Genomic DNA, 14,685 nt, shown 5'->3' with positions numbered 1-14,685 from the left:
AGGCCGGAAATGGGGTGACAGATTCCCTTTAAACAGAATCAGCATTTGGAATCAGTGAAGTATATTTATTTACATATATAGTACTGTGCAAAAATCTTTAGGCAGCTCTTAAAAAAAACTGCAGAGTAAGTAAGGGCAGGTGCAGATGACGATTTTCTCTCCATTCGAGAAAATTGGTCGTATTATGCTCATCAGACTCTGATCACAGTGGGATCCTATTTTCTTGGAGGTGGAGAGAAAAAAAGTTTCTCCACCTTCTCGATTACATCAGTCTGTGAAAATCTGCACTTGGATGTCAAACGAGTGGGGTCTGATGTTTTCACGGACCCATAGACATGGATGGGCAAATGCCTCCCAATACTCAGAGGCCAATCGTGCATGCTGCGATTTTTTAGACATGTGCATAGTCCCATAGAATAACATGGGTATGAGTACTAGCAGTCAAAACCACGGATAGCACTCAATCTATTAAACCAGTCGTCTTATTTAAGGCCCCTTTCACATGTCCGTGTCTCCCGTACGTGTGGTGAACACACTTTGATGTCCTTCGTGTGACACGGAAGAAGCGCTACTGTAAGCGCTGTTCCCCGGCGGCTGGTGCTGAAGCCGGCTGTCATCATTCTCCCCTGCCGGCGAGCAGAGGAGAATGATGAGCGTTATATTAAATTCTGAACGACAGCAGGTGGAGGCTTTTGGGACTCTTACCCACATCATCTGACACCTGCTGCCGCTAATAACAGTGACAGTAGGCGCAGATGTGTAGGGATACCCGCCATTGACAAGGGCAATCCTACTACACAGTTGTCAGTTAATTGACATTTAAAAAAAACACCCGATATGTAGCGCATGTTGCTGACTTCTCCAACCACCATACAGAAGATTCAGTATCACATATTCTGACAATGTGACATGTCGGAAGATTACTTTTGGGCTGCTCCTGTAATTATGTCATATATGTCATATATTTAGCATTTTGCACACCACTCAGTTTATGATGCATGCAGTCTTTTCCGCGAGGCACTTGACACACTGCCCTAGTTTGACATTTCCCTTTTATTGAAGGTGACAAGTAGCACAGATGAGTCAGCACATCACTGTATGTATGATTTGCATTTTGTGTGCAGGATATTCCTCGTCCAAGTTATTTAAACATTTGCAGCTCTGCACATTTTAAAAAGGCATAAGTCATCAATATAAATGCAGCACATTAAACCATTTAGCTGAAATGGATCTATAATTATAGCTTGTCTCTGCAATCACTTTTCTTGTGCATTAGGTTGGCATTTAGAGTATGCTGCCTGCAGTGGTTTGTTGATGGCTGTGTGCATACATCGAGTAGTAAAAAAATCTGTCTGACATATCAAGTGGTTTCACACGCAGCTGCCATATATTCATGGAAAGCTGACATTAATTTTATGCTTCTCAATCTGAAGAAAGAATAACATAAGGACAGAGAGCCTGATTCTAATGCTGTGTTAGCCTTTTCTTACCTCAGCATCCCTGGTATTTCCAGTATTAGATCACATTGATAAGGGTGGACAGCAGTGCAAGCAGCACTTCTTACTTCAGCACCTCTGATATCTCCAGTATTAGATCAGCTAGACAGGTGGACAGCAGTGTGAGCAGTCTCTTCTTACCGCAGCACTCCTGGTATCTCCAGTGTTCTGCCCATTCATGTACAGCAAGACATTTCTTATGTGCTGTTCCAGCTATGGCCATTAGATGTCACAGTTGCCCTTGTTCATAGATTTAGAATCCTTTCCCTTTAATTGTTGTTCTGTGTAGAACCGCCCCTCCAGGTTTCCCGGGCTTGAAGCATGTAGCCATTTTCCCTCGGATCTCTGAGCCTCTCACATGCGTCCAGCTCTCTGCAAAATCATTGCTCCTATCAAGCGGATTCTGGTGAGGGTTTAATGCAGTTATGTGTTGTGCTATGTATCTGTGTTGGCTAGCCATAATGCAGCCCCCCATGATATTTGCAGTGTATTTTCAGCTCCTTGTAATGCTCTTGCTCTACATATGGTTATATGCATTTCTGTTCATGGTAGTACAATGCTAGCAGCCTAAGTTTGTTTAGAGATCTCTTTTCACTGCATTGTGTGTTGTATTACTCAGCGTCAGTAATAATGCCTGCTACTGATATAACAACACTCTGTATCATTGCTGGAGAACGAAAATGGCACAGCTCAGGATGATACCGTATCTACAAAAGAAGACACACTATCAACAAAAGAAGTTACTGTGTCAACAAAAGCGGAAACAAATGACACTCAAAAACACGAGCAACAAGCAGTGCGTCCGGAAAGAAAAGAAGAGTGGTAGTTATGGGCGACTCACTACTAAGAGGCACGGAGGCAACTATCTGCAGGCCAGACATAACCGCACGAGAAGTATGCTGCCTCCCAGGAGCAAAAATCAAGGATGTGGCCAACAGGATACCAACTATCCTCAAATCCAAGGACGACTACCTTTTCCCACTGATACATGTAGGCGCAAACGACACGGCAAGAAATGACCTACCAACTATCTGCGAAGACTTTGAAATTCTGGGGAAGAAAATAAAGGAACGGAACGTACAGGTTGTTTTCTCATCAATCCTCCCAGTCGATGGTCATGGCATCAGAAGATGGAATAGGATACTAGAGGTGAACACCTGGCTACGACGGTGGTGCAGGCAGCAAGGATTTGGATTCTTGGACCATGGCGTGAATTACCTCTACGATGGACTTCTCGCAAGAGATGGGATCCACCTCATAAAACCTGGGAAACACACATTCGCCAGAAGACTTGCCACACTCATCAGGAGGGCTTTAAACTAGAAGAAGAGGGGATGGGAGGAAAAACGGCAGACAAGAACATGCAGCAGAAGGACAAACTAATCAAGGATACTAGATGTGGTAAAGAGGACCCAAGACAGGGTACTCAGAAGGAAACTAAGAAAAAGGAAGCAAAACTTCTTTCCTGCATGCTGACCAACGCAAGAAGCCTGAACAATAAGACTGAAGATCTGGAGTTGGTAATGTATGAGGAAAAATACGACATAGTAGGAATAACTGAGACATGGTTAGACGACAGCTATGACTGGGCGGCTAACTTGCAAGGATATGATTTGTTTAGGAGGGATCGTAAAAAAAGGAAAGGGGGTGGAGTCTGTCTATATATAAAGTCCACTTTAAAGCCCACACTAAGAGAAGATATACAAGAGGGAAATGAAGAGGTGGAGTCTCTCTGGGTGGAGATACAAGGAGGGAAAAGTAATAAAATCCTCATAGGGGTTTGTTATAAGCCACCAAATATAACAGAAGCCACTGAAAATGTATTATTGAAACAAATAGACAAAGCAGCAAATCACAATGAGGTGATTATTATGGGGGACTTCAACTACCCCGACATAGACTGGGAAACTGAAGCCTGCGTATCTCAGAAAGGAAACCAATTTCTGTCAGTAACCAAGGATAATTATCTGTCACAACTTGTGCAGGGCCCAACTAGAGGGACAGCCCTTCTGGACTTAATTTTAAGCAACAGGCCAGATAGAATAACAGAAGTACGAGTCGATGGGCACCTAGGGAACCGTGACCACAATATAATACAATTCCACTTGTCCTTCAGTAAGGTGCCCTGGAAGAGGGTTACGAAAACGCTGAATTTCAGGAAAGCAAAGTATGATCAGCTTAGAGAGGACCTTCACCGAATTGATTGGGACAATGTCCTCAAAAATAGGAGCACAGAAAATAAATGGGAAATATTTAAATCAGTTTTACACACCCACTGCGAGCTAGCCACACCGTACAGAAATAAAAGGACTAGGAACAGGAGAACACCAATGTGGCTAAATAAGGATGTAAAAAGGGCAATAAATAACAATAACAAGGCATTTAGGAAGCTAAAACAAGAAGGCAATGAAGAAGCATTAAAAAGTTATAGAGAAAAAAATAAAATGTGTAAAAAACAAATACATTTAGCAAAAGTGGAAACTGAGAAGCTCATTGCTAAGGAAAGTAAAACAAACCCCAAACTATTCTTTAATTATATAAACAGTAAAAAGATTAAAATTGATGGTGTCGGCCCTTTAAAGAACAATGAGGGTGAAATCATAGAGAGCGATGTGGGAAAAGCAAATGTTTTAAATACTTTTTTCTCAACAGTGTTCACACAGGAAAAGGATTTGCCAGGGGAAATGCAGAGTGATAATGTAAACTCCCCATTAAGTATTACCTGCCTAACCCAGGAAGAAGTGAAGAACCGCCTTAGTAAGATTAAAATTGACAAATCACCAGGCCCTGATGGCATTCACCCTCGGGTGTTAAGGGAGTTAAGTAATGTGATAGACAGGCCTCTATTCCTTATATTTAAAGACTCTATAGAAACAGGGTCTGTTCCTTTTGATTGGCGGCAAGCAAATGTGGTACCAATATTCAAAAAGGGGTGTAAAAGGGAACCTGGAAACTATAGGCCGGTAAGCTTAACATCTGTTGTGGGTAAAATTTTTGAAGGGTTTCTAAGGGATACCATTATGGAATATCTCAATGTTAATAAATGTTTAACTCCATATCAACATGGATTTATGAAGGATCGCTCCTGTCAAACTAACCTGATCAGCTTCTATGAGGATGTAAGCTCTCAAATGGACCAAGGAGAATCATTGGATGTCATTTATCTCGACTTCTCTAAAGCATTTGACACTGTCCCACATAAAAGATTGGTAAGTAAGATGAGAAAGCTTGGGCTAGGGGAAAATGTGTGTAGATGGGTAGGTAGCTGGCTTAGTGATAGAAAACAAAGAGTGGTTATTAATGGGGCATACTCAGATTGGGCCAGGGTTACTAGTGGGGTACCACAGGGTTCTGTATTGGGCCCCCTACTATTTAATATATTTATTAATGATCTAGTGGATGGCTTACACAGTAAAATATCAGTATTTGCAGATGATACAAAACTATGTAAGGTAGTTAACACAAAGGAGGACAGTTTGCAACTACAGACAGATTTGAGTAAATTGGAGAATTGGGCTGAAAAATGGCAAATGAGGTTTAATACAGACAAGTGTAAGGTTATGCACATGGGAAGGAGAAACAGATGCTACAATTACTTACTAAATGGGAAACTGCTGGGGAAATCAGACATGGAAAAAGACTTAGGCATCTTAGTCAATAAGAAGCTAAATTGGAGTGCCCAGTGTCAGGCAGCTGCCCCCAAAGCAAATAGGGTCATGGGATGCATTAGAAGAGGTCTGGGGACACGAGATGAAAACATAATTCTCCCTCTGTACAAATCACTCGTCAGACCACACTTGGAGTATTGTGTGCAATTTTGGACGCCGGTGCTCAAGAAAGACATTACTGAACTTGAAAGGGTTCAAAGGCGAGCTACTAAAATGATTATGGAGTTGGTTCACTACAATACCCAGAAAGGTTATCAAAATTAGGTCTATTTACTCTAGAAAAGAGAAGACTTAGGGGAGACCTAATATATATGTACAAGTATATCAGAGGGCAATACAGAGATCTCTCCAATGAGCTGTTTGTACCAAGGACTGTGACAAGAACAAGGGGGCGTTCTCTTCGTTTGGAGGAAAGACAATTTCTGCACCAGCATAGAAGAGGGTTCTTCACGGTAAGAGCAGTGAGGCTCTGGAATTCTCTTCCTGAAGAAGTGGTGATGGCCAACTCACTGAATGAATTTAAGAAAGGAATGGATGCTTTTGTTGTGAGTAACAGTATAGAAGGTTACGAATAACAGAATATTATAGGTAGATGGCTGACCCAGCTTAGGGGAAGGAATTTTTTTCCTTATGGAGAAAATTGGCTTCTACTCTGTGGGTTTTTTGCCTTCCCCAGGATCAACAATGCAGAGCAGCTGCACTAAAAATGGGCTGAACTAGATGGACATAAGGTCTTCCTTCAGCCTTCAAAACTATGTTACTGTTATAATAGTATTCTGTATTATCTGCAAGTACTGATGTATTGTACTGTCTGTTTCTTTATCGTTTTTACCCGATATCATCCACTTTTATATCATCTGATCTCATCCATTATTGTGTTCATCAATTCCTGATCTCATCCACAATTGTGTCCACCAATCTCCTTCACTATATCATCCGTTATCATCTAGCATTGTTGTTCACATCATCTTACACCCATACAGTCTTTTTACTGAGAGTGGATAAAGGGTTTAGCCGTATGCTGGAATCCACACAGCGTCATACGTGGAAGAAGGCAGAACATCCAGTGTTAGATCAGGTAGGGTGGACAGCAGTGTGAGCTGTCTCTTTTTACCTCAGCACCTCTGGTATTTACATTGTTAGATCAGATAGGGTGGGCAGCAGTGTGAGCAGTCTTTTCTTACCTCAGCTCCCCTGGTATCTTCAGTATTAGATGATCAGATAGACAGGGTGGGCAACAGTGTGAGCAGCCTCATTTTACCTCAGCACCCGGTATTTCCAGTATTAGATCACATAGATAAAGGTGGACTGCAGTGTGAGTGTAAAGGGAAGAGATTCGTTGGATGCAGTGAAGAGTCGGAGGCAGAGAAGAGCTTAACAGGATCCTGCCTGCTGCACTCTGATGCAAACTCTGCCTGCTGCACCATCCAGTCTGTCCTACTAGGTCCAGCAGCTGTGCGTCTGTTGGTCTGTCCTGGAGTGACGTTCATCGGGAGCCAAGTCTATCCTCACCATCAGAGGCTCTAGTGAACAGTCCGGTGATCGCTTAGTCATGCCCCTTCAGGCTCTCCGCGGCCCGTGGCACAGTGGTTCCACAAACCACGTCCGTGACACTACATAACAAAACCTATCTGCATCATGTAAAAATCAATTCAATACAATCGATGAAATGACTAATACATTAGTTGCAAATAAATCCCTACATCTTGTTTAAAGACTGTAACTTTGTAGGAAACATAATCCTAATAAAGCAAAAAATAGCTATTGCTGGAATTACATGTTGCATATTTGGCTCAGATATTATGTGCAGATATTATTAAAGTAGAATTCACTGTATTTTACATTACTGGCAAAATGGGTGAGTTTTAACCTTACTTTATCCACATTTTGTTTCTTGGGGGCGGCAGAATCCATGCAAATTATTCTTCTTTGTTGCGCGGCCGAGCCGTTCAGTGCACTTTTCCACCTACTTGTTTTACATCTCTCAGCCCTTCTCTCCCTCGATTGACCGCTCTGGCCACAGGAGGGTGGCGATAGATTGAAAGGGTAAGGAGAGCACCTCCTTTAATTGATTAAAAAAACGGATTTGGAAAAAAAAACAGGATTTGACGCTAAATATGTCATTTGCATTATGACTATGTTCCCTACAAGTCGATGTGCTTGGTTTGAACAGTCGTTTTGTGCTGACAGGCTCACCCTTGTTTTTTGTTGTGTGTGTAGACTTAATTTCTTTCTGCGTTTGTGGGTTTTAACCTTTCATAAAATTGTGTTCCAGGCTTGCAAATTAACCAGAAGATTGTGACTGCTTACCCTCAGGTGATACTGGTTCGGGTCCCAACTCCGACAGTTCAATCCGACAGCGATATAACTGTTTTGCGACACCTTGAGAAGCTAGGTTGCCGTCTTGTCAATCGCCCACAAGCCATTTTAAACTGCATTAACAAGTTCTGGACGTTTCAGGAATTAGCTGGACATGGAATTCCTTTACCAGATACTTTCTCCTATGGTAAGTCCCAGGAGCTGTTTCCAGTCGTGTCACGTATAATGCGGGAATTTAGTGCTGTACGGTATGTAATGCAGGGGCGATACATGGACCAATTTATGGACACAGCATTTTGTCCTCCGAGGTTAGGACAGTCAAACCACAGGGGTCCAGTGTTGTGGTCAAAAGAAGTTTCAGCATGGGGTGCCAAGGGCCCAGCAGTAACATTGACTTGGGGGCCCACTTTTCCTCTGAATACAAATATTACACTACCCTCTTTCACAAATTTACCCATCTCTCTATATAATAATTAACTGGGGAGTTTGGTTAATGAATGACGAAATGCTATTTTCTGTGAATCAAGTGAACTATTCCAAGTACTGCCCATACTGTGGGGTTGGGGGCCCACCAGGGGATTGCCCTGTTACCCTATGGGCCAGTCCGAGCTAGGTCATAAGGGTGTGTTCACACATAGAAGATTTTTCCACAACTATACCCTCTTTTAGAGATTTGGGGTATTTTGGGTGCTGGATCCGATTTTCATTCATGCGTCCATTTTTACCATGAGTGTGGCATCCGTTTATCTAATATGGAAAAAAAAAATTCCCATCTTCTCACAACCATTAAACAGTAAAAAAACAACCAGCACACAGTGACACACAGATGACAACCGTGTGCTGTTTTTTTTTCCCTGACCCATTGATTTGGGCGAGTTTGACATGAATGAAAATGGATGTCTTTTTCTTTTGCAGACACTCAGTCAGGCAAAACAACCCACAGATATGCAACCAGCCCCATAAAAAAAAAACACGGATAGAACAAGTACGTGAAAAATGGATGTCTGATTAAGGATTTATATGCAGCAAAATCAGCAAGTGTCACAAGTAGATTTTGCTGTGGTTTTTGTTGCAGATTTGCGGCAGTTTTAACCCTTTGCATTGCAAATAGTGAGATCCGAAATGAATTGACCTACTGCAAATTTTCCATGAGGAAATATTCTGCATTGTGTAGAGGTAAATTGATGAAATATCGCCCATTTAGTTGTAATTTAACAATCCACTTTTGAGTATTCAGAGAGGAAAAGGACTAGAACTCTAGCGCCACCTTTTGGAAGTAGCGATCCTAAAAGTCAGCATCAACCCTTTAACCAGCCTTGCCATGTGAATTAGGATAAAAGTCAAACCAGAATCTCAGTTTGCAGACACAGTGTTTCGGGCTGTGGCCCCTCATCAGTGAAAAGTGTGAGATCTGATTTGGCTAGGTTTAAGGCTCTGGTTTGGGTTTTAAGAGGTAACATTTCTCCTTGTGGAGAGTGACAAGTCTGTCATGTCAGAGTGAGGAGACTTATAAGCCATGCATGCTAATCTGGGAAATTGCTTCCAATAGACAGTGTTAGGGCAGAGTCACACTGCCATAATTCTCGTGCGAGAATCACATTGTAAAACTTGCCCTGGCCAGCACCTCTCCTGTCCTGAGCTTGTCAGCTGCATAGTAATCCATTATGCTGTCTTGCTCAGGTCAGGAGAGGTGCCGGCCAGTCCGTGAAGTGCGATGCGATTATCGCACGAGAATTATGGCAGTGTGACTCTGCCCTTAGAATTCTAGTCATCTTTTCTCTGAAGAAGCAATTTGCATATTTAATTTCCCAGAGGAGCATTGTATGGCTTAGAAGTCTCCTCACTCTGACATGCCAGGCTTGGCTTGGCACTATCCACAAGGAGAAATGTTACCCCTTAATCCACACTGGAAACTTGTAGGAAATATGCAACTTTAGAACAAACTCCAAGTCTATATTCAGACGCTGCATACTTGGTGTGGATTTTTCCACAGCAAATCTGAATCCACAGACAGAATTAACATGCTGCAATAATACAAACTTGCACTGCATTTGAATGAATGCTTAGAAAAGGGCCGTCCGCATACACTCATCAATTTTGCCTGTCCTACAAAATGTTGCAGATTTTATGTTGAAAATTCTCACCAAATGCACAACGTTTGACCTTAGTTCAATGTTACGTTTGCACGTTATGTGTTTGGTGCAGATTTCTCTTGGAGCTAGTGTAGGGAAGTGGACTGACCTATGGACCTGTCTGCAGCAGGAAGGTGAAGGCAAGATGTGCAGTAAAAGTACTTGACGTGAACTGCTGTATAGCAAGTACTGGGTTTTGACCACTAGAGGGAGACCAAGAACAGCAGGAAAAGGAGACGTGCAGTACTAAGGTTTGGTGACAAGATGGAGGCAGAGAGCAGTGAGAAAAGGGCTTAAAAGCAGCTTAAAGGGAATCTGTCACCTCTTTTTTGAGATATCATATAATGATATCATTCAATTGTGTGTCACATAAGGATTCTCTTAGTACTTTTGCTTCCCCCTGACAACGCACCTTTCATGCATAAATACCTTTTTTATATCGGTTCAGATGTATGTAAACTGCCGCTGTCCAGTCCGATGGGCGGGGCTTATTCACCTGCTCCCCCCCTCCCAGTCTTGCTCTACACAAGAAGAAATGCATAGAGCAAGACAGGGAGGGGGGAGCAGTTGAATAAGCCCCGCCCAGCGGACCGGACAGCGGCAGTTTACATACATCTGAACCGATATAAAAAAGGTATTTATGCATGAAAGGTGCGGGGTCAGGAGGAAGCAAAAGTACTAAGAGAATCCTTATGTGACACACAATTGAATGATATCATTATATGATATCTCAAAAAAGGGGTGACAGATTCCCTTTAAGGCTAGGAAACCGCATAGTCATGGTGGGCGGAGTTACAGGGGCTCTAGAGGGGAATTCCCAGGGAGGGGACTAAAAAGGCAGAGAGAGTTCCAGAAGGGAGCCAGTCCAGGAGGAGGAGTTCAGCAGAGCAGGAGACTGAAGGAGGAAGAGACTGAGAGAGGAAGAACTCCGAGAGGGACTGGAAGGAGAAACAGTCAGGGGGGTGGCTCTGACAGGAGAGCCGCAGGACAGAGGAAGCAGACGGACGGACTCAGACAGGCGAAGCGCTGTGGTGGTAGGCCTAGGGCAGCCACAGTGAAAGAACCGTGAGGGACGTCACAGTAAAGAAAAGAGAAGAAGGTGAAAGGTACCCGGGCCTGTGCGTAGAAGCTGTCGTGCTGCTGGGTCGTCCGGAGGGCGGCCAATAAAGAGGATCTGTTGAATGCACATCAGTTTCTGTCTCCAGTCTGTTCGCGGCGAAAAAGGGACCACCCCCCAGTCAGCACACGTACTTACAGTAGGCTCATATGTTGCATATTTGGTGCAGATTTTATATAAAATTTAGCACAAAGTCCGCAACATCTTACAGCACCAGCAAAGTGGATGAGTTTTAACTTGTGTGTTTGTAAATCCATATGGAAATATTTTTTGTTGCTTTTTTTTTTTAAATCCGCAACGTGTCAATTCTTTATCCTGAATCAACTCGAATTTCACCCATTGCAATGGAAAGGGTGAAATCTGCAACAAATATCCGCAGGTAGGGCCACGTTCACACGTTCAGTATTTGGTCAGTATTTTACATCAGTGTTTTTAGCCAAAATCAGGAGTGGAACAATCAGAGGAAAAGTATAATAGAAACACGTCCCCACTCCTGGATTTATCACCCACTCCTGGTTTTGGCTTACAAAATATTGATCGTGTGAACATGGCCTTACAAGCTCAGATTCTGCTGCCAATACGCTATGAAAAAATGTGCTCCAAATATGCAATGTGCGAACACAACCTTTGTTTTTATGCAGCGTATCATCAGTAAAATCCACACCTCTAACTTGCGTATTTTGCTACTGATTTTGTAGCGGATTTGGTTCAGAAATTCACCATTTTCCTAGCTAAGACCACGTTCACACATTCAGTGAAATCTACCATGAATTCTGTACATAGAATTGACATGCTGCAGATTTTTAAATCTTCACCGCAAGTCAATTTCTGCAAATAAGTTTTAGCAGAATGTAGATGAGATTTGTTGAAACGCTGTGGCCTTGTCACTGGAATTTTTGTTCGGATTTGCACAAGGAGATATGATGTTTTGTTCCATTCTCTATTAGACTCCAGACTCTTTATGCACTAGAAAACATTGCTCCTGGGGCACATATTTCTGTATATATGGAGTCTGGCGGAGCTTGTACAACAATGCATAGAACCATGAAGGCCCCCATGCCAGAGTGCCTACTAGGAAGTTATAAAAGACCCCAAAGCTGGAGCTTCATAGCAACTTTTTACATTTGATGTCCTACAATGGGATCTAGTGTAAAATCCCATGCCATGTTACAATGTTGCAGTGTAAATGATTGCAATCTCACAGTGCGATAATGGCCGGATGTACAGGAGCTTGCACTGGAGAGTGAGTTTCCAAGTGAAGAGCAGTTGCAAATTTTGGGTATGTGCACATAATGTCTCTTTCAGGGGGTCTCAGACTGGAAACCACCTGAAGAAGCACTGCAAAAACAAAAATTAGCATAGCGCACAGCAATGTCAAAACGACATTGCTGTAAACATGTGCAAACTCATGTCACTTCTTTTAACTGGTTCAGGGTTCGGAAACCTTGAAGCAGTTTAAAGGGAATCTGTCACCTTTTTTATCCCCTATTAGCTGCCGACATAGACATCGGGGGCTTATCTACAGCATTCTGTAATGCTGTAGATAAGCCCCCGATGTAACCTGAAAGAGAAGAAAAACACGTTATACTCACCGAGGTGGACGGCCCGGTCCGATGGGTGTTGCGGTCCTGTCCGGCGCCTCCCTTCTTCATGCAATGACGTCCTCTTCTACCGTCCTGTAATGGCTCCGGCGCAGGCGCATTGCTCTGCCCTGTTGAGGGCAGAGCAGAATTCTGCAGTGCGCAGGCGCCAGACCTCTCCCGACGCCTGCGCACTGCAGGACTCTGCTCTGCCCTCAACAGGGCAGAGCAATGCGCCTGCGCCGGAGCCATTACAGGACGGGAGAAGAGGACATCATCGCATGAAGAAGGGAGGCTCCGGACGGGACGGCGACACCCATCGGATCTGACCGCCCACCTCGGTGAGTATAATATAACGTGTTTTTCTTCTTTTCAGGTTACATTGGAGGCTTAGCTACAGCATTACAGAATGTCTATGCCAGCAGCTGCAAAGCCAAAAAAAGGGTGACAGATTTCCTTTAAGGAAGTAACATGTTTGTTCTTTGGGCGCACCCGCTCTATATACTTGACAATATAGAGCTAAAACGCTTCTACAAAAACGATGGCAAAGCCTCCAGTAAAGCCTATTTAGGAAAACAAGCCCTGGCCTTTTCTTGAAATACCTGGAAAACTTGGCGGTTCCACCGGCATCTTAAAGACGCCGAGTGCACATACCTCTCTTACTATGGAGGAACTGTCCTGTCCTGCATCACACATGCAAATATGGAGGAGCTGTCCTGTACTGCGTCACACATACAAATAAGAAGGAACTGTCCTGTCCTGCGTCACACATGCAAACCTAATATTAATAGAACTGTGTAATCTTTAATTTTCCCTGCAAAAATAAAAATACTTGTTTTCAAAGTCTTCCATAGATGATCGCTGTTGGTCCCAGCAAAGGGACTCTTTGCCATCTGTGTGAATATGCCCTTAGATGAGGGATTTCTCATTGTCGTCACAGGTGCCTTCTTACATGGAGGGCAACCAGTGCCAGCTGGGATTTATTTGCCATAGGAGCACCTGGTAATTACCATATAAATCTCAGCATGCACTGTTTCTCCTCATATGACTTGGTGCTAACGTCAGTTTTTCTCACAAGATTTACAGGTTCATTGGAAGGACGGTGATTTCTTTTCTATTCCTGCTGAAACATAAAAATAGAATTTACCTTTAAAACAGGGCTCTCCGCCGAAGCAAGGCCAAAGTGTTCTGCATAGTAATGGTGTGGCTAGCAGATCAGCTACCGGAGTGGTCAAACCGGACAGATCCAGCAATACCATAATCAATGCCAAGGACCGGATCAAAAATTGATGTAAACGGTACTTGTGTATACATAATACATAATAATTAGCAGTAAATGGGTTTTGGAATGGATGCTGGGCTCTATCCACTTGCATATGGGCCAATATATACATTATTGGGGGGATTAATTTATGGCTTACGTTATTTTTTTATTTTTTAACATGGCAGGTGGACACGATGAATTTGCAAAAATGATAGATGCAGCAGAACCTCTTGGATATCCTGTTGTTGTGAAAAACACTCGAGGGCATCAAGGTAATTTATTATGGACTGGATGCAGTTAATGTCAGAGATCAATTCGATCAACTCTACCCAAACCCTACATATGGAGGTGCAGTTCTTTGATATGTGCACACGTTGAGGATTGAAGCAGAACATTCTACCAAGCCCATGTTTTCCAAACTGCCCCCATTATGCTGATAGTCAGGCCTATCAAGGACTTGAATGGGGGGGGGGAGGAAGGAAGTAGCACTGTAAGAATCCCTCCTGGGTATGTTCAAACTTCAAACACATATATTTGAGTCCACAAAATCTCTAGGACAGCAAAGAAGAAAGCACGACTCTAGAAAGTCCAAAGTAACAGGGGTTTAGTAACCCATCCCAATACAGAGACCATGCAACATAGAGGAGCTGAAACGTTTCATGGTCTCTGTATTGTGATGGATAAACGAACTGCATTCATTTCAAGGTTTTGGAGTGCTGCTTTCTTCTTCGCCATCCAAGGGCTTTCTTGGGATGCAGAATTAGGACTCTACATGGTAATGGAAGTGTTTTATGAGGCTTGGGTAACTTGACTTTGCTATTTTGATGTATACCTAGTCAATAACCTAAACGATGGCTTTCTCTACACTTTGTACCCGTTTCTTTATCTTTTTGATATTGAATCATTGTTAAAAGCACCACTCCAGCGGGTTTTATTTTTTTATTGCAGGGCTGAAGTGGTGCTTCTAACGTAAGGCGCTTACACTTAGTCTTATACTTAGTAGTCGCTGTCTTCTGGTGTTATCCACGCCGCTCCTATCGGTGTCTAGCATTTTGTGACCTGCCGCTTCAGTGTTTGCTGGAACCGGAGGTCACTTTCCAAGCCTTTTT

General features: G+C 43.0%; 1 protein-coding gene across 1 annotated transcript in view; it reads left to right on the top strand.

Annotated features, from left to right (window-relative positions):
* RIMKLA (ribosomal modification protein rimK like family member A) overlaps positions 1-14,685 on the top strand; it is a 67,363-nt gene that overhangs the window by 19,721 nt on the left and 32,957 nt on the right. Inside the window, exons 2-3 of the mRNA XM_073585532.1 lie at positions 7,440-7,670; positions 13,762-13,848. Of these exons, the coding sequence (XP_073441633.1) occupies positions 7,440-7,670; positions 13,762-13,848 (318 nt within the window). The remainder of the gene's footprint in view (positions 1-7,439; positions 7,671-13,761; positions 13,849-14,685) is intronic.

The sequence above is a fragment of the Dendrobates tinctorius genome, unplaced genomic scaffold (genome assembly GCF_039654945.1).
Source record: "Dendrobates tinctorius isolate UK_male_01 unplaced genomic scaffold, ASM3965494v1 ptg000086l, whole genome shotgun sequence".
Classification (NCBI taxonomy): Eukaryota; Metazoa; Chordata; class Amphibia; order Anura; family Dendrobatidae; genus Dendrobates; species Dendrobates tinctorius.
Note: the sequence above shows the minus strand (reverse complement) of the source record. Positions and strands in the feature narration are given on the sequence as shown.